We start from the raw sequence: 21,003 nt of genomic DNA, 5'->3' as shown, positions 1-21,003 counted from the left end.
CAGAAGCGTGTTCTACAATTTTTTCCTTAAATTAGTAGTAGTATTCTAATATGCATATGATTTCTGATATGTATCAGATTTCTAATAACAAAATCATTGTTTTGTTTTTCCATAAACTGCAGAAACTATGCCTGTTCCAGACCAGCCCTCGTCTTCTGACAAGACAAGTTCCCTTAGTCCTGTGTTGAACACATCCAATGGCGATGGCTCTGAAACTGAGACAACCTCTGCTATTCTAGCTTCAGTTAAAGAACAGGTATGCAAGTGCTGCATCTGCAGGCTGGAAAACGATAATATGATTTAGTGTTTTTTTACAAAGGTTTCATAGGTGGTATCTGAATAATTTAGTTCACAAATGCATATTGCAAAGAACAGTAAATATTTCTTCATGTCTTAGTATACTTCCATGTGCTGTCCTACAATAAATTTAATATAATTTAATTGAATTGTTCATTTTGTTCTCTTTAATATGAATGGTGGTTTTCAGAGCTCTCTCCTTTTCTTGTTGGCAATCTGCATGTGGAGTTACAGCACATAGGCATAGCATATAAGAACTATAGATAAATGAGTAGTTGTGGAGAAGATGTGTTATCCTAGACTTCTTAGTTAAAACAATTTATAAGAATCCTAGGATTTTAAAATTTAACATGTACATGTTTTGGGGTTTTTTGTGTAAAACTTGATGTGAGATTATTTTAGGGCAAAATTGGGTAGGGACAGAGGCTTTCAGCCTTGGATGATTAAACCCAAAAGTATTAGAAATTTTTGAAAGAAAGGTGTTTAGTGTGATTCTCTGCTCGATTCTAATAAGACAGGTTTTGACATTTTAATGTAAATTTTTGTGGGCTGAGTGTCTGAGATTTTGCTTAGTGCCTCTTTGTACATCAGGAGGTGGTTAATATTCCAGTTCATGAAAATATCTGGTCTCCGTCACTACCTCGTTTGGCTCAACAGCAGCAACAGGTATCCCAAAGAGAGACATTGAAAGATAGCTGGTTTTAGTCAGCTTTCTCCTTGTTGAAGGTATCTAAATTGGTTCTCCAATTATAAAGTAGTGATCTTGCCCTGACTAAGACATTCACTGCTTCTTTAGTAAAATTAATGCATGAATTCAGCTTAACATCAGTGGAGTAATAGCTGTTGAGTCATTGGGTTTTTATAAAAATTGTGACCTTGCTCTTCATTGTTTCTCTTTGATATGTACCAGTTCTCTCTTTTGGGTTTTAAAGGTTAGTCATCTTTTCTCGTTCTGAAAACAGGAGTGCAAGAAAGAAAGGTTGTAACATGGAGTTTTGTCTTAAGATTTATGGCACATTGTTGTATTGGAATTACCCGCGGTTTAGATGTTTGTATGCATATTCTCTTCCAGGACAATAGCATTACTTGGGCATGTACCAGTGTTTCAGCCTGTGTTACTGGATTATTTTGAAGAAAAATACCTGCCATAGCTTTTGACTCTCTGATGTTGAAAAAATGTACACGGAAGGTTACATAGGTAGAAGATATGCTGCATCTGCCTGTTAGAATGTGAAACACAGTATTGAATAGTGAGAACTTCTTCTCTGTTGTTGGGTTTTGTGATGATATTGCTAGTTTATACCTGGCCGTGTATTTTGCAACTGAACCTCCCACCCTCATAAATCAGTGAATTGAGTACTAGAGGGAATCGGTGCTGAATCCACTAGATGAAAAGGATTTTAAGTGGTAAAATGTTAGCAAAGTTATTTCTGATTCTTGTGAACCACAGCAAAAAAGAGCCTGTAATAAAGGAATTCTGCATTCCCTTATCACCAAGATCAACCTAGCCAGTTGACCTTAAGGTACTGCTGACTAAGAAGATAATCTCTTGAATTATTGTGGGTACCAAAATTTCACAGGTGTTCTGTTAAGTAAACTTCTTTCTTGACAGCTGATCTCTAGCCAGACCTGTCTTGAAGCTGGAAGGCTGTACTAAGCTGAAAAATGAGACTGATTTTTTTTGGATCTGAATGCATTCCTCAGAGTATATGGTGACTTCAGTAAATTCGGCTTAATGGCATACATTTATGTTCAGCCACACTCACTACTGAGAAATCCATGTAACTCCAATATTCTTTTTTTATTTTGTAGTAATGATTTGAAAGAAAAAACCAAAAACAAACAAAAAACCCCAAACAACGAAACCCACTTTTGGGCTTTTTCTCTTCCCCACAATATTGTGTGTTTTGACAGACTTCCATTATTTAATGTTCAGTTGGAAGAATTCTAGGTAAGGCCACCATCCCGTGCTTCAGGCAGATGAAATGCATTACACTGATTCTGCATTAGGGGAGTAAATGAAGTAAGTTTCTAACTGACTCTTCAGATGGGTGCCCTCTGCTTTTTAGAAGAAGGAATTAATTACTTTACTGCCTGGTATGTGATTTTGCTTTATGTGCCCTTTGACTGTAGCCGAAAATACACCTAGAGTTTTAGAAATATGGATACAGACAATTATTCAAAAGTACTGCTAATAAAGAAAAAGGTGATTGATTTCATAATTAAGGTATGTTTCGATGACTCAAATATGTTACGTTTTCTTCATCTCTGCTGATGCTTAACTTTAAGAAGTTTCCTTACTTTTTCATTCTCTTGGAACACTTGTGGCAACTTCATGTGTTACTTCTCATTAAATAACTAGAACAGTGTCTTCGAGTGACTGAAACAGAGTAAACTGCGGGATTTATGGTACTGATGACTGTAATAGGCGTTTGCAGTCTTTGAAGAGGGCAGGGTACATGAAAGAAGACACAGAGAAGAAGTCATAGATGTATTTATTTGTCTACTTAAATTTCCTATGTGAAACATAATGATTTATTCAGGAAATCTGAGGCTTTGCTGTGCTTAGTTTGAAGAACACATATCCCTGTGCTGTCCTATTTGGTCTAAAAAATTTATTGGGTCTAAAAAATTATGCTTGATATGTCAAATGCAAAGTGCCATTCATGCTGGTCATGACTGGATCAGAAGATTTAGCCACGTGCTTTTCAAGCTGAGGATTTCTGTCAAAATAGAAATTGAAGCCTGTATTTTGTTGTTGAGGAGTTAGGTTCAAATCCTGAACTCCTTGCTTTAATGTATAAGCCATTTAATTTGTGTTTTACCTCTGGACGAGCGTGCTGAATCACTTTCGGGTTTCTGAGATGCAATTGAGAAGAAGTGATGGATAAAAAATATGAATCCATTTTTTTCCCCTTGCTGCTAGCTTTCCTAAGGTCAGCAGGCACTGCTGGGCGTGGAGGTCAGAATCATGCACCGTATGTCTAAGAAATTGGGAGATGCCAGGCAGTGAACTTTGGCTTAGGTGTTTTCAAGCTGCCCTCATGACGAGGAAGGGTTAATAACTTCTGTGAAAGTGTAAGCTGTTGGGGTTTTTTTATGTTTTTTTGTTTGTTTGTTTTTAGACAATCAGAATCAAGTTCTTTAAAGAGAAATCATCAAGTAGCGTTAAACCACTAGACAAATAGTTTCAATTTTCCATGCTGTATAAAATGTGGTTAAATACCTGTGTATGAAGAAGGATTTTTTCTTTCTTATGATATACTGGCAAACACATTTGGCCCAATGCTTCACGGGTTTTAGAAAACATAAGGCCATTTCTGTTTCTGCTTTGTCATCTGCTTTTGTATCTGTAAATACGGGAAAAATTCTTCAACAAACAAAGTGAGATTTCAGGACTCTGTAATTTGTGAGAACATATGTGATAGATACGACTATTTCTTCTGCAAAAAGCATGATATGTTTCTGACTGGGAATTTCCACCTGTGCAAGAGACTTCTGATCCCACTTGGTGTTAAAAATTCCTGGGAAGAGAGCTATTGATAATGCTGTTCTGAAGGTAGAAATAGCTGCTGGAGAACCTTTTGAGTAAATATGTAGTAAAGCTGATGCTTTTCCTAGAAGTCTCAAGACGTATGTGGTTCACAGTACTTTGGTTTTTGGCATGCAGAAACTGCTCCCTTGGAAGCTGAGGAGGAATGTAGTGACAATGACCTACCAGAGGCTTGTTTTGGCAGATTTTTTTAACAAAAACACTTGGAGAACGTGAGATAAAATAACTTCCTAAGAGCGAGATCCGTCTTGAAGCACTGACAGCTATATTCAACTCAGAAATAGTATCATACATTTGTTTTAGTTTCTGTGTGACTCGTTTCCTCTACCATGTTAGTAGTAGCCTGTTTCAGAGAAAAGCTCTTTCCCTTTCAGAAAACTTATGCAAAGAACAAGTTGTGTAATGTTTAATATCTCTTTTGAGTCCTTTTTAAATCTACCTATTTCAAATAAAGATACTCGTTTCCAGATGCCTGTCTTCATTTCCCCCTCTCTCCAGAAAATGCTTAGGCTCTAAGACTTTTGGAATGTTTCTCACACTATTTAAAGAAATGATTGATTAATATGTTCTTTAAATCAGAGTGCTGATTCCAGAGAAAGCAGAAGTCTTTGGCTTTGAGATGGTTGCCGATACCTTTTTTTTTCCTTTTTTTTTTTTTTTTTTCTTGGTTAAAAGAAGAATGCGAGTGTCATCTTTAGGATTAAAAACATCCCGGCTTTATAAGGCTTATATTTTTTCTAAAGTAACTTCTGTTACTTTTAAATATTTACCGATTTTCCCATTAGAAAGCTACTCATTTGTCAAGAAATTGTGATTAAAACTACATTAAAAAACACATACAGGGTAATAATGATTAAACATTGTAATGCATGTCAGTATTAAGTAAGGATAATATACATGACTTAAGTGAACTTGTATGTGTTAAGTGTTATCTTGTTAGGTGTTAGTACTCTTTGAAAACAGGGTTATTTATGTCATGCACATCTTATATATGTACATGTAAAGTAAAACTGCAGATAGAAATGGCTGTAGAAGTTGAAAGATTTAATTTCTTTTCTTGGCTCTGTCAGATTGTTTTTTCCCATGTCTTTACATCGTGATTGAAGTTTTAGAACAAAATCACATATCTGCATGGATGTTTCAATTCTGACTATTTTTTAAGGTTTTAAGGCCAGAAGAGACTTGTGAAATCAGCTAGTATGACCAGCAGGTCACAGCACTTCATACAGCCATCCAAGTATTGGGCCCCAAGTCTGATCACAGCATGACTTTTGCAGCTGTTTTCCCTAATATAATGCATGCCATATTGTAATACATGATATTCACCAAAATAAAATCTCATTCTTGCCTTATAGGAACCAGTAATTATTCTAGTAATTAAGTATTCTGTAGCTTTTCTGAATAGATTCAATTATGATATATTCATGTCTTGCTTCCCCTCAAACATCAGGCTCTATCTCTGCCTTTAAAAGTTTTAGCAGCTCTATTTCAGACCTATGCTAATTATATTCAATCAATATATATTTCTTTCATCATCTCTCTAAGTAGCCTGTCAATATATTCACTTCCTTAGTTATAGAACTCCCTTGTTTCTAATGAGGTTTTAAAATATTCTACAGAGATACTCCTCTTCCTTTTTGCCATCTTTTATTTTCATTAATATATTGATTTTAGATAAGAACTGGACTTGGCTGTATGATATGTTTTGAGTAGCACAAGTCTATAGAGTGGATACCATACTTGTAAGTTGCTGGGTGGACCAACGTATTATTGAAATACAAAGCTTTGTGAGTACAGCTATTGCTTCCCAGGTACATCCTCAAGTTGATGGGGATTGCTTTTGAGATGTATGATTCCACTACTGGAAATGGGGAGTTGAGTGGAGAAGTTTTGAAGAGAGTCATCACAGTGGCTGGTGAAGAAGGAAATCATTTAATATACTTACTATACGCCCTGCTCTATAGGATTCTCAAGTTCTTGATTTAGTTTGGGACTGGTTTCACGTAGCTATTTGGAGCAGCTGTGAGTGTATTCATGTTGTACTTCTCGGGAAACGGCTGTTTACAAGAATGGAGACCTAGACAAGTAATTCCTATTCAGAACTCCGTATCCTGTAAGTCGTGCCAAAGACACAGTAGCCGTAGTAGATGCAGTATGAAGAAACTAAAAATTACTTCACTGATAAAAGGATGTGGTGATAACCCAAAATACATATTCTTGGGATTGTTTGAAATGAGCTGGGAATGGCTTCTGTGAAAATTTAGTCTGATAGAAGATTATTGAGAGAATATATCCTCCCAGCAAAACCATCTTTGAAGTGAGGGAAGAAAATGCCAATTATCAGAATAAAATTAGAGTTAAATATAATGCCATTTTGACTTAAAGTAATGTTGAAAAATTAGTAGTTCAAAGCCAAGAATTTCAGAGAAGCTGGGTAGAATGTGCCACTTAGTGACAGCTCAGTCTAATGCTAATTTAAAGCACTATTAAAGGCCATCATAAAGAAAGGCAAAATATCCTTTCTTATCATGCAGCCAGTATATGAACATACTTTTGCTGATCCACAAGCGCTTCTGCCTCAACTTTTTTTTTTTTTGCCATTAGTGGAAGAATTTCAAACTTGGAATAAAGATACCCTAAGAAAGTAGTAATATTGATCTCAATTTCAATAGAATTTAAATTTTAGTATATTAAATTTCTAAGATTTTAACATATTACATTTGTAACATTTTAACATTGTTGACTTCTTTTTCTGTGCTATCATTCATTGGGGCTTTTTTAAATGTAAAATATTTTCACACCTAAACCCAAGTCTTTTAACCAGCATGGTGGAATAGAGATTGTTGATCTCACTTTGAAGTCACTTGAGAGGGAGATCTAAATGAACTTAAAATAGTTAGAAGTGGCTAGTCAAGTTGTGCTTTTCCGTGTACTGACGCAGCTCCCTCTGTTGTACTGACAAATGTGGACTTAGGCAGCCACGTGGGGAATGCTGCTGGGGAGCAGATTGAGTCGGGAATAAGCATCCGAAAAGATAAGAAGGCAGCTTTGTATTATGGAAGGTTGAGTGTGTCATTTTCTTTTTTGGCGAAGGGTGGTTGGATCAATTTGCCAACTTGTTTTCAAGGGTTGGGCTTTTTAGAACAGCTGCTGTAAAAATATACTTTAAACCATGGGTTTAGTCAACTTTTTTGTGTTGTTTAGAGTTGATTCAGAAAGTCCAACATAACATCCTCATTTAAATGTACAGGGGAGCGGAAGGTTTTGGGTGTGTCTCCTCCAACTCTGCCCCACTTCCTTGTCTAAAAGGAAGTCACAATCATGTTTCTGTATACTTTATGTTCCTGAGACTTAGCTATGTTACCTGTTCCCAGTATTTTTCTCTTTCTATGCTTGAATTAAGCAATATCCATCAATAGTAATTTTCATTTGCATAGGAAATATATGAAGCCGTGAGGCCCATGGCTTTCAAAAAACAGCATACCTCTTCTACAGAGGAAAAAAAGTGCTGTTAAAAGACCAAACTGTGAACACTTCAGTTAGTGACTGTTTTTATTTCTTCTGTCTTCTCTTCTCTGGAAATTAAAGAAAAACACTAAAAGCACTCTCCAGATTCCACAGTGACCCTTCTCCTTTAACTTGTCTTGCCAGTACTTTTCGTGCAGCTTGCTCTTACAACTTCAGTTTTGAAAGGGATTTTTGAAGGACATTTAATTTTTGTCATTGTTTTAGCAATTTTTGTTCCTTTTATGTCATTTTGAAAACTTGAATACTTCTATTGTGTTTTCCCATCTGCTTCTGTGTGTTTTCTCACATGATGGCATTTTCTCCTCCTGATGCATTTACTGCTAAATGGAACTGTATCTTTCTGTGGGTAATTTAAATGTTTTGTATTCCTAGAAAAACCTACTTAACGGGTAGTTGAATGCTGTGCATGTTACGCTTTGATAAAATATGTTACAATTCTGTTTATCCCCAAACAGGAAAATTAGAACCCAGCAAATGCTAAGCTAAGTTTAAACTTAAGTCTACACCTGAGAGCTAAGGTACATTACTACCCAAATAAGCTTAACTGTGGCTGTGAGTTATGTAGTTATGATAACGCTAAAAGAGTTTAGAATCACACAGTAAATTGATTTTAACAATGTGTAGCATGTACTTTTCTTTTCTTTCCTCCTCTGTGGTGAAAATGTAGTATTTATCTCTGAAATTTCTGGTGACAGAAACTTATTCTATGGTTGCCTCTGATGAGAACCTTTCCAGTATGAGGGGATGAAATGCCAGCAAAAGACATTAACCTTTAAAAAAATTTGAAGATTCCTAGTAAAGTTCTACACAAATTAATTGTTTAATTCATGATTCTTTCCCTCAAGGTTAACATTGCATTTTTGGTGGAAGATCACTCACTTTGTTTTGGAGGGAGGCTTTACATGTATACCCTATAACATGTGTAACAGTGGAGCCATATTTTTTTGCATGGGTTCCCTGCTACTCTTTGTACTTACATTTTCCTTTTCTGTGCAAACAGCAAATCCAAGTCTTGAGGCCCAAAGAGTTTTTTTCCTCCTTTTTATTTTGTAAAAGATTTCATTGGAAGTTGTTTTGCTGGGGCTTTTTTGTTTGGTTGGTTTATTTGGTTTGGTTGGTTTGGTTTTTGTTTGCTTTTGTTTTGTTTGGTTTTTTAATTTAAGGGGTAGATATGATGAAATGATAGTGGCTTAATTTTTGAAATCTCTTTTCTAGAGCGTTACCTTTTTTTGTTGTCGAGACCTTGTCATAGTGCAATACTCTTGTTCTTTTGGATATTCCACATGTGGAGGGCTTAATATATAGTACGAAGTTTAATTAATTTGAAGTTAGGTGCAGTTACAGGGGATTTTGATTTAGCACAGTGACACAACAATGCACTCAAATCACAATTTAATTAGAAATTACACTTAGCGGAGTATAGCAATTGCAATATTCAATTGACAGAATATAAAAGTGAATCTCATTATCTTGAATATGCTCACCATCGTGATGCTGAGCATCCCCCAGTCTCCAGAAAGGAATGTGTGTGTTGAAGTCAGCTGAAGCCCACAGCTCTCTTCAGAACTCTTCTGTTTATTGTTTGTTTTTTTATGTTGGGCTTAACCACATATAATACACTCCCCATGCTGATCTGGCTGAGTTGTTTATAGCCGTGGGGTCTCCAGTGCCAAGTTGGTGGCCCATCTCTTCTCCCTTCATGTCTGTACTGTTCTACTCTGCCTTCACTTCTGAAGGCCACTGCTATCGTGCCAGTCCTGTATCTCATCATGTTAGTGGCATTAAATACCTCGCTCTACACAGAATGACTGCTTGATACTTCTATCTATATAAACTATGGTTGTAACCATAGCTAGCCATAGGCACCTGCTTGACTATAAAAATTGCTGTTACAGCTAAACTGAGTAAAACAAAGCTGCAGGCAGGTCAAGAAAAGTTTGGACAGAGAAAGCCTGACAAGGCTCAGACCTGAGGTCTTGCAGACTTGGTACAAAGCTGAGCCATTACTTGGTTCATTAAGTGCTCCATATATTTCATATAAAGCTGTCCAGCAAGCTCCACGATGGGGAACATACTCCTTCCTCCTCCACACTCTGAGCCCAATGGAGTGAGCTGCCCTACGTGCCCGGAGCTCAAGGCTAGCCACTGCTGGGGAGTGAGGCTCCTCTCCCAGGAGGTGTATCCCAGCTCAGCCCACTTGCATTGCGACTTCATCAGGCACTAGTTGTCAGTGCAATCACAGCAGGCAAAGTCACTTGCTGAGGGGATACCTGGGCTCTACAGAAAAGTATAAAACAATAAGCTAAATACCTACTACAGTTATATGAGTAGAAGATACTCTTGATTAGAGTTCTAGGATCATAATTTCTAAGCAGATCCAATACTTAGTATAGAAGTTAGATTATTTTAACCAGAAGCACCCTTAAAACTAGTTTTGTTTTGCTCTGTGTCTGCATTTGTAGAATCATAGAATCATTTAGGTTGGAAAAGACCCTTAAGATCATCAAGTCCAACCATTAACCTAGCACTGCCAAGTCCACCACTAAACCATGTCCCTAAGCACCACATCTACACGTCTTTTAAATACCTCCAGAAAGAATCCAGCACGTCTGAGGTCCCAACCCACATGCCTCAGGAATTCGAGCTGCTTTTAGTGGCAGAAGAAATAGCCCAGGGAGGACCGTGCCAGTGAAGGAGAGGTGAAGATATTTTCCAAAAAGTCTCAGTGCTAAATTTTTCAGCTGCCTCAGAAACTAATGTGAACAGCAGATTCCTTTCATTCAGGGACAGGCAGTTATGCAAACGATTTAAATACTTTGCTGATATAGTCAGTTTGTCTAAAACAAAGGCACCCTTGGGTTTCCTTTGGCATTGAGATGAGTTTGGCTTCCTCTTCAACAGTTGTGATCAATCGTGTCATTATTTTCCCCTGAGCCTTCAGGTCATGTAGCCTCTATTTATCTCTTCAAGAGCATTCCTTCATTGTGGGTGCATCAGCGGGTGTGGGGGGGGCTGCGTGGGGCAGGGGTGTCTTTGATCAGTCACAGGCCTTTGTCCCGTTATTTTACATAAAGTGGTATGAAATCTTGTTTCCTCATATGCAGAAATTTACCGGTTTGGGTAAATTTAACTCATGACACCACCTTTTGTAAGTGAAAAACTGCCACTGGTTATCATCTACTTGGCAGCATACAAAGTAATATTTGTATTTCTCTTAGTATGCCCTCAATTTCTTCGGTCTGGATCGTCATATAGCAAATAGCTGCTTGTAGTCTATTTCCTTAGTTGTTTCAAAATGTAAGCCATACTTCTCAAATTTCTCTGTTCCTTCAGTTGCCACATTTATTTTTCCTTGAGTCCTCATAAAGCATTATTCTTTACTTTATTTTTCAGATAGTCCCATCTCTTAGGCATGACTAGTACCTGTCTGTGTTGAGCTTTCCTTCCTTGGGTATCTAGCGCCCTCCAGTATGATGATCTGATTAATCTGGAATGACATTTTGCTAGTTAGTGTGGTATTCTATCGCTCTAACCTGCAATTCATGTTGCAGTGTTATCCCATAGTCACGATTATGCATCTACCCCAACAGTAACACAGTGCAATTATGTGCCTGGCTGTGTAATTAAGATTTAAATTGAGCCTTTTGTATACTATTACCAACCTCTTCATCTAGGAAGTCTTTTAGTTTATGTTCACATTGCTAAGCGTTTTTCAACAAAATTTTTCAGTTAAAAATAAAGGAAAAAAAAAAGCAGAATGGAAAAATTTTCCGACTTTATCTGTTCACTTCTATGTATTTCATAGTCTTCAGGGTCTTGATGTAAATAGGTATGTTTAAGATTTGTACTATATGTTGCCTTGAAACTGGTCAATGTTTTTTTCACCCCGTCTGATTCCAGCATAGCAACACATCTTGGTAAAATCCTGTTTATATTTTTAGTATATAGTTATTTACTGAAGTACATCTGTGCTTCAGGTTTTACAACTGGTACCCCTGGAAAATATTATTTTCCTTTTTCAGAGTAGTTGAGGATTTTTTTTTACTCCTTAATGCTATCTTCCCTGTACATAGTTACACCCATCTTTGTTCACTTCATTGTCAAACTAGGTCGTTATTTGAAGCTTTTGTTGACAAAGCACTTGATGGTAAGTGCATCTGATACTATAAATAGGTGTCATTTTTCATAGTAAGTCAGCAGATTCACTTGAAAATTCTCAGTTTTGTACTAAGTTTGATGAAATGGAAGGTTTTTTGCATTCTTCTGTCAACCAGTAGCACAACAATTTTTAATGAATTGATATCTTCAAAACTTTGACATTCCAGAATTGAATAATTTTGGATTAACATAGGATTACTAATTTTGTTTGGAGGGGAAAAATGGACCATTTAAACTATCTTTTTTTTTTTTAAATTTATTTTTTAAAACTTCTATTTTTATTTCACAGAGCAGTGCTTGCACATGAAAACCTGTTCCGACACAGTTTATGCTGTTCTGTTTGTTCCAGGTCACAGAAAACAGAGGATACTGTTCCTCTTATTATATTTTTTCAGTAACCTGTGCTGTGAAAATAGATGATTCTTTGGATTAGGTTTTGGTTTGTTAGTTTACCAAAAATTGTGGCAGGGACCAACAAACCAGTGTGCATTCCTGCCACAATGTAAGGCAGCCTTCTGGTACAGCTCCAACATGCTGTTCTAGTGGCTAAAGATTTTCAGGCATGGAAAAACCTGTGATAGGTTGTGTTTTCTGTATGGCTACAACTGGAGGAAGGGAGTTAGGTGCAGCTCTGGCTGCAACATGTGCATGGGCACCTTTCTGAAACCTTTGACCATGTATGCTGCTGCACCTGTAAAATAACCAACATTTTATTCCTGCTTTCACATTCTCTCGTAGGCTTTAAAGCCTTATTTAAATAGTAAATAAATTCTTGAGATTAAATTAGCAATGTAGTTTCATCCTACACCCTTTCTGTGTGCACAACAAAAGTATTACAAAACCAGGTATAACACTAGGTAAGTGCCTCTGTCTCTGAAAGTAGAACTCGATGAACCACTGATGCATATTAGGATTGAAAAGCATTGTAAAAGATGTACTAACAGTGATTTTTCCCCACTGCAGTCTATAAAGATTTGTAAGCACCCCACAGCTTATACGCAGCACCAGCATCCCCTTTAGAAGTTTTTCATGCTGAGGCTGGATGATGGACTGTAGAAAATGGACAGTTGTCCATAATAAATTTGATAGCCACTCAAACTGAGGTTTGACACAGTGCCTGTTTGCTGATACTGAATCAGCATTGCTATTGGTACTGTACTTTTATGTGCCAGAATCACTGTCAGACACAGAAATATAAATTCATTGATAGCATATGCCACAGTGATGCCTACCTAAATGCAGAAGAGCTAAGCTAATTTAGTGACTCAAATATACTTATTTCTTTAGTAATAGGTGAATATTTAAAGGCTGGTGATAAGTCCAAGCACATTTCATCTAACTGAACTACAGTTTATTCCATCAATGTGTAAAAAAATATATACAAATGAAAAAGTACTTTCTACATGAGTGGTGTGTGGGTGATATGCAGCTGTATTCCCGTATTTGGCATGAGAAATTGTCCAATACTTAAAACCTTGCTAGACTATTTCTGTGAGAGAGAGAATTGCCGCTGTCTGGTAGTTTTAGTACACTTGGTTTGTGAAGACCATACCTAGTTGTGTTTCCTTTATGCATTGGGAATAGAAGGATTGAAAGAAATCTGTCTGGTTGTCATCAGTTTAGTCTGAGCAGAAACCAATGTGTTCGCTCCCCTTTTCATCTATAATGAGATTCACGTGAAGCTTATTCCTCTCAGTTTTCCCCATCACATACTGTTTAGCTTCTGATTTTCTTGTGTTGACAACTGTATCTTTTCCCTCTGAGTTTATCTGTGGTCATGCGAAGAACTACTTTATGGTTTCTTACTGTAAATTTGAATGGTATATCGTGTCCCTTGATGATTTTTTTGTTGCCTTTTATTTAACAAGGTAGGCTGTTAGTCTGTAGTTATAATGCAAGATTTATAGGCATAGGTAATATCTTTTATGAAGCCAACTGATAAAGGAAAAAAATATGCAAGCTTTCTGTGGATCTAACTTATACACCTGAATGTTTGCCCTTTTAATTTTTTCACCGTTAGTTGTTCTAATAGCACATAATCCTTCTCATTACAAGCCTTCCCTGATGTGAAGTTGTCATATGATAAGTGTTAATGTTTTTCTGGTTTATTTGGTAGAATATTTGAAAAAAAAAATATTACTGTTTCATGAATCTTGTGTTGTTAATATACATGGGCATTATTGCCGTATCTGCACTGTTTGCATAGTTCATGCATGTGTGAATACAGTCAATGGCTGCTTTTAGTATGGCAGTGCACATGTATGCATACAGAAAAGTCTTTTCATAAAAGCATATTAATTTTTATCTCTTCTGTTGAGTATTTTAGATATTTGTGAAGATTTCTACTTTGTCAAACTTCGGTTTGAATGTTTTTTCAGTTGTCTTTTTTGATCCCTAATCCGCATTAATAATCAGCGTTACTTGACACACAGTGGGTCTGTGGATGAATGCTGGAGGCAGTCTAATGGTGGACAACACAGAAAAGGCAGAAATTTCCCTTTTTTTTTTTTTTTGAACTGTTCCCAGACAAGGGACAGTAACATGGAGGAGCCACAGGTTAGGGACTGTTTAGAGAAAGTGGATGTATTCAGCTTCTTGGGGCTCTATGCCAAGATTGACAAGAGCTCATTCAGGTGATAGGATTGCAAGGCAGCTCTTGTCCAAGAAAAAACATGGTAATTGAGGAAAGTCCTGAGAACTAGAAGTATACCAGCCTTTATGAAAGATAAGCAGGACGGTCCAGGGATCTACAGGCTGTGTCAGGACAGTGTCAGTCTCCAGAAAGATCATGGAACACATTGTCTTGGCACCTGCTTCTAGACACGTGAAGGGCAAGAGGTTAAATAGGAAGAGTCAACACAGATTTCTGAAGTGCAGTTAGCGTTTTGCTAATCTGATTGCCTTCTAGGATAAAATGTCAGACAATGTGAACGAGGGAAGCACATGTGATATAGTGTAACTGTAACTTTTATTAAGACTTCTGAAACCTTCTCCCACACTGTTGTCAACAGTAAGCTGAGGAAGCATGGGCTGCGTATTGAGTGGGCTGAAAATTGGCTGGACTACTCTACTGAAAGGGTAGTAATCAATCAATTGACCAGTTAGCAGACAGTAAGAAGTGGAATACCTCAAGGGTTGATCCTGGTACTCACGCTATTCAATTCTTCAGTGACTTAGCTGACAGAATTGAACAGAATGCACCCTCAGTAAATTTGTGAATGATACTAAATTAGGGTGATGCTTAGGAAAAGCCGAAGTAGAACTTCAGTCTTAAAGCATTTTGAGACATCGAACAAACTGAGGACTGAGCCAACAGGGAACTCATGTATTTAAAAAAGAGGAGACTGAAATTCTGCATCTGAGGCAGAATAACACACACATCAGTCCAGGCCGGGAAGCAGCTGGCTGAGGCACAGCCCTGCTGAAAAGGACCTGCGATCGTTAAGAATGTCAAGCTGAATATGAGCCAGTGGTGTGCTTTCACTGCAGACAAAACTAACTGTGTACTGGGCTACGTTAGAAGGAAAGAGGAACAGGACTAGCAGACGTGAAGGAAGCTGTTACCACCCCTACTTGGAGCTGGTAAAGCTGCTTCTTTACACAGGACAATTGTGTGTCATTTTGGTAACCCCCAATACAGAGGGGATGTTGAGAAACTGGAAATAGTGGGGAGATACTAAACTGGTCAGAGGCCTAGACCACATGATGTGATGGGAGAGGTTAGGGAGCAGGGGTTTTTAGGGAGCTGAGTCTGGTGAAGAGGAGGCTAAGGGGGTGATCTTAGGTTAGCCCATAGTAACTTCAAAGGGCGTGACAAAAATGATGGTACCAAACTTTTCTCAGTAGTGGCATACAGTTTAGCAAGCGGCAATAGCCATAAATTGCAGCTTGGGGAGTTCAGACTGGACACAGGAAAACTTGTTCATGAAGAGGATACTGTAGTAATGGAAAAGGTGACCAGAAGTGAGTTTGCTCTTTTCCAGTCAACTACACAAATCCTAATCTGGTGTTGGAAACGATCATATTTTCAGTGGGAGGTGACACGAGGTGACTTCCAGCCAAAATTTCTGTGGTTCTGATGATTCTATAGTAATTCAATGATAATGCACAATTTTGCTCAAATTATAATTGCACCTTTGTATGTAGACTGTGGAAAACATATTTTGAGGGAGAATAGTGTGGCTTAAAAATTCCCCCAATCTGATTACTTAGCTTTTAATGCTTTAAAAAATAAGATTAGAAACTGAGGATAGCTGATTACTGAAGAATAATCTCATTACTTTTCAATGTTTGTATTAAGTGGTAAGGACTGAAATAATAGATCAGCCAACAGGATTGGTGGATGAAAGGGAAAACTAGCTAACGCAGAATGGGATATTGGAAGATTTTGGTAAGATTTACTTTCTTTCCCCCTGGAGATATCCTCTATCTTTATTTTTATATAAAGATTTCACTTTCTAAGCAGGTTTTAGAGACCAAGCTATTACTTCTCAGACTCTACCAGACCTTAATATTTACAAGAGAGCAACATGTGGAAATAAATAAATAAACAATGTTTTCTTGATGTTAATAATACAGAAGTGTAAAGGTAGCCTCACATTTAGATTTTATATCCTTTTTGTCAAACTTTATATGACTGATCCATTCTCTTCACAATCCTTTAGCTCCCTATTTTTTTGAATTGGGAATAGTAACATTTACCTGAATTTCAGACAGGTTGCGTGTATACGTATGTGAAGGGAGCCCTTAAGGGAGGTAGGGTGCTTTTTTTTCCTGTCACTTGCTTGTGTCAGATTGAATACCTGGAGAAGAGTAAAATGGGTATAAACACTATGCTACGTACTTTAATATGGTGAAGATTCCTAACTCATAGACACTTTGCATCTCCCCTTGGGGGACTTGGACCTCACATCACATAAAATGAGGCCAGGCAAGTCAATTATGCCTTCAGCAGGAAAATTAATCGCCTCATAGTCTGTGTATAGCGTATAAATAAATAGACCGGAAATCAGGGCAAGATATTCCCAATAAAGGAAACTGAGTGACTCTTCGTGCTGCTGCCATAAGCTGGCTGTCTTTGACTGCTCGATCTCAGTGGCACAGAGAACAGTCAACGCTTTTTGAATGCATCATCAGGTCTGCAGGAGACTATGCTTTGGGTTAATCCTTGGATTCAGCAAGGTATTTCCTGGTGTTTGTTCAGCTCTCTCTAGAGCTAAGGAAGAAATACAATGTAATAGCTGCAATAATGGATTTTAGGATATAGTATGTTGATTGTTATCTCTATAATACTGAAGTGGTTGCCTTGAAAATAAATGATTGTTCAAGTCAGAGACAGTTCTTGTTCTTTTAGGGGTTATTTAGAGGAAATTTCAGTATCAAAATGCCAGATGAGGATTTCATGCAACGCAAGTAGGATTGTGGCTTGTTTCTGTCTACGTTATCTGACTGTTTATACAGTAACCATATACAATACCTGTTCCCTCCCTCCTTCCTTCCAGGTTAAATCCTAAGAAATGCTTGGTGCTTTAAAGAAAAGCTATACTTTTAACAGCTTGTAGTGGGCATCTTGTAGTTTACTGAGACGTTATTTGACAGCACTGTTTTCGCTTTTGTGCTGCTTTTGATGGATATTTTCTTTCAATTCTGTGCTGAAACCTATTGGCTCTGATGTATTTAAGCAGTGCACAGGAGGGGGATGTAATAATAATGAAGTTTTCTGCAAAACCTGCTGCAGCTTACATTGTCTAATGTATTGTATACCAGCGTTTTCTACAGCAATCTGTTTACGGTTAAAGTTTACTTTCTCCAATTCCTTCTATTGCATCACTGTCAATAAAATTGAAGTATGTTCTGCATTTTCATATGCTTGTAAAGCCGTATTGGCTTCAGTGAATTTATGTAATTTTAGCTGCTTAAAGTAGTTTTGCAATAGTTTTCTTGGTTACCACATGAATGAATATGCTTTCCGTCTTAGATACTGCCTAGATTTGGATTACAGATGTCATCTGACATTGTGTTTTTCCAGTAGGTTGTGCTGTTCTGAACACATTTTAAAATAGTTGAATAAAGACTTGGAGTTTGTTAAAGGAAGGATTTTGTATCAGGGTCAGGTTTCTAAAGCTTGTTAGTTACGATGTATTGGTTATTGCTGCACTTGTTAATTTTAGCCCTAATGAAGCCATAGTTCTTCAGTGCAAGAATTGCCACCCAGTTACCATGTCTGTGTCTTAATTTTGTTTCTTAAGTGAGATTTATTTTATTGTAGAAGGAACAAGAATGTGTATTGTATAAAAAGCTCACTTTTCTCCATTAGCATTTTTTTGCCCAACACAGTAAAAGCCTTTCCTATTGCTGGGACCCCTGGGTGCTGTCATGCAATTTTTGAATTACAATAACTTAATCTTCAGTAATTTTGACACTTTCATAGTAATTTAACAGAATCTCTAGAAGTGAGTTGTTCTAAACAAGACTTCTTTATCTGCATACCCTGTGCAATGGAACAACATAGATAATACAAGTATAGCTTGCTCTCAGTGGCTTGGCAGCCAGTCAGTGTCTGGGAAGGCTAATACTGAGCTTGTGTTAATATGCCAAGTAAGACCTGAGCTGGCTTCATGTGATCAGATGAATTCACCACGTTTTCCAGCGCTTAGAGTTTCAGAAGTATAGAAATGAAAGAAAAGAAATGAATTGCTTCTAGATCCCAGCAGGTGTTGAATGGCTTACAGAAGCTTGGTGCTGTACCTGAATGAAGAAAATTCAGTCTGAACTGTCTCTTCTTGACCTCTCATCTTTCAACAGTTCCTTAGGTGCAAGACTTCGTCTTGTTATATTTCTAATCTCCTGGGATTCAATTCCCTAAAACCTACCTTTTCTCCACGCTCCGAAGTTGCTTCGGTGCCTTTGTTGGACCAAGCTGTATTCAGCCTCCTGAGCTGTGGGAGGTACTAAAGGTTTCCCGCTACAGGGATGTTAGAAAACAAAATGGGACAAAAAGAAGTGATATGAAAGGAGGTCATAAAGCATGTCTAGTTGTCTGATTATGGCAAATACGAAATGATCTTACCTCTTGGACAGGAAAGGGTTACTTGGTTCTTCGCCTGAGCTCCCTGTCATACCCTTGCCATATTGTGTACCTGGGGAGTCCTTTCTCATGTACTTCCTTACCACAGGGGATGTGGAGAGGATGTCTGAACAGACAGACTGATGTAGCTGTGCAATAAGCAGCTGTATTCATTTGAATAGCTAGAAGTTATCTTTATCAACGATCTGGATGAGGGGATCGAGTGCTCCCTCAGTAAGTTTGCAGATGACACCAAGTTGGGTGGGAGTGTTGATCTGCTCGAGGGTAGGAAGGCTCTGCAGAGGGACCTGGACAGGCTGGATCGATGGGCCGAGGCCAACTGTATGAGGTTCAACAAGGCCAAGTGCCGGGTCCTGCACTTCGGCCACAACAACCCCAGGCAACGCTACAGGCTTGGGGAAGAGTGGCTGGAAAGCTGCCTGGAGGAAAAGGACCTGGGGGTGCTGGTTGACAGCCGGCTGAACATGAGCCGGCAGTGTGCCCAGTTGGCCAAGAAGGCCAACGGCATCCTGGCCTGTATCAGAAATAGTGTGGCCAGCAGGAGTAGGGAGGTGATCGTGCCCCTGTACTCGGCACTGGTGAGGCCGCACCTCGAATCCTGTGTTCAGTTTTGGGCCCCTCACTACAAGAAGGGCATTGAGGTGCTGGAGCATGTCCAGAGGAGGGCAACGAAGCTGGTGAAGGGCCTGGAGCACAAGCCTTATGAGGAGCGGCTGAGGGAACTGGGGTTGTTTAGCCTGGAGAAGAGGAGGCTGAGGGGAGACCTCATCGCGCTCTACAACTACCTGAAAGGAGGTTGTAGCGAGGTGGGGGTTGGTCTCTTCTGCCAAGTAACTAGCGATAGGACGAGAGGAAATGGCCTCAAGTTGCACCAAGGGAGGTTTAGATTGAACATTAGGAAAAATTTCTTTACTGGAAGAGTGGTCAGGCCTTGGAACAGGCTGCCCAGGGAAGTGGTTGAGTCCCCATCCCTGGAAGTATTTAAAAGACGTGTAGATGAGGTGCTTAGGGACATGGTGTAGTGGGCATGGTGTGTTGGGTTGACGGTTGGACACGATGATCTTAGAGGTCTTTTCCAACCTGTATGATTCTATGATTCTATGATTCTATTCTAAGTTAAATTTTCAACCCATTTCTGTGTAAATATAATCGGGAAGGGGGTCTAATCGTGCAGATCCTTGAGCATGACTGACTATACTCACCTGAGTATCATATTACAACTAATGAAGTTATTCATATGAGTTATTTGCAAGTTAGAGGGCTTAGAGATTTGAGTTGAATCCTCATTTTAATTCTGAAGTCAGCTTTTGAAGACTGGGATTCAAATGATGTTGAAGTTAATTATAAAAAATGAATACTTATATGAAAGTACAAAGCAATTTTAACATATACGTTTCCAAATGTAAATGATATAATATCCAAATCCTATGACTTTTTACATCATCTTTCTTTTTTTTCTACTGCAGGAACTTATTTTCCTATATGAAAAGGAAGTAGGCCATTGTATTTACATAATTTTAAATACAGCAAATAACCTGTTTGCAAATATTTTATACTGATAACACGTTGTATACCTTTAAGTATATAGTAAGTTGTTTGGCTTTCAGAGCAGTTTTGTCTAGTTTTTCACATATTTCATACTTACGATGGGTCTTAAGGTTAAGACACTTGTATCCGTTAGGCTCGCAGAGAATTTGGAACTATTCTTTGTATATTTTAAAAGACTGTAAAAAGCCAGTAGGATGTGAAAAGGCTGGTCTGCCGCTGGAAAAAAACCTAAAATGAGAAATTAAATCAATGCCTCAACAGAGTTTTGAGAATGAGCAATTGTTATTTCTGTCCTGGTAAAAAGTACTTTTGTTTTTATGTCTTTCAAGGTGTTGGTTTTGATTTTTTTTTAAGTTTGTGTTTGGTATTTTTTTCCCAATGGCTAGAAAGAAATACCCAAAAGCTAGAGAGAAATATCTGAAATCAACTGATTAGTTAAACATCCAGATTAATAATTCTTAAATTGAAATATGTTATAAATTCATTCTACTTTAGGAGGTTGTTATTAAAATATCTGTGTCTCAATAGAAAGTTAGATAATGTACAGTTGATGATTTGGAGAAAGTTGTGTGATGTGTAGGCTCAGCTAGTGTTTTGAGGATTGTTTAGTAACAAGTTCAGTTTTCCTGTCTTATGATCTAGTGAAATAGAATTAAACTCTCCGCAATCTTGTGCTCTATATGGCGAGATTTCAAATAGAATTGTGCCAATTTCTTTTTCCCAAAAACAAAGTACTACTATTATTTTCCAAAAATGCTCAAGGCATTGTTTTGGCCCACCCTCCCTCCCTCTCCCCTCCCGCCTTGTCTTTCAAGGTAACATCTTGCTCCTG

At 37.9% G+C, this 21,003-nt stretch overlaps 1 protein-coding gene across 4 annotated transcripts in view; it reads left to right on the top strand.

The window, feature by feature from the left end:
• CTNND2 (catenin delta 2) overlaps positions 1-21,003 on the top strand; it is a 689,093-nt gene that overhangs the window by 122,644 nt on the left and 545,446 nt on the right. For all 4 annotated transcript variants that reach the window (XM_075142462.1, XM_075142461.1, XM_075142460.1 and 1 more), the window contains one exon: positions 123-256. In XM_075142462.1, coding sequence (XP_074998563.1) covers positions 123-256 — 134 coding nt within the window. The remainder of the gene's footprint in view (positions 1-122; positions 257-21,003) is intronic.

The sequence above is a fragment of the Calonectris borealis genome, chromosome 2 (assembly GCF_964195595.1).
Source record: "Calonectris borealis chromosome 2, bCalBor7.hap1.2, whole genome shotgun sequence".
In the NCBI taxonomy this organism is placed as follows: domain Eukaryota; kingdom Metazoa; phylum Chordata; class Aves; order Procellariiformes; family Procellariidae; genus Calonectris; species Calonectris borealis.
Note: the sequence above shows the minus strand (reverse complement) of the source record. Positions and strands in the feature narration are given on the sequence as shown.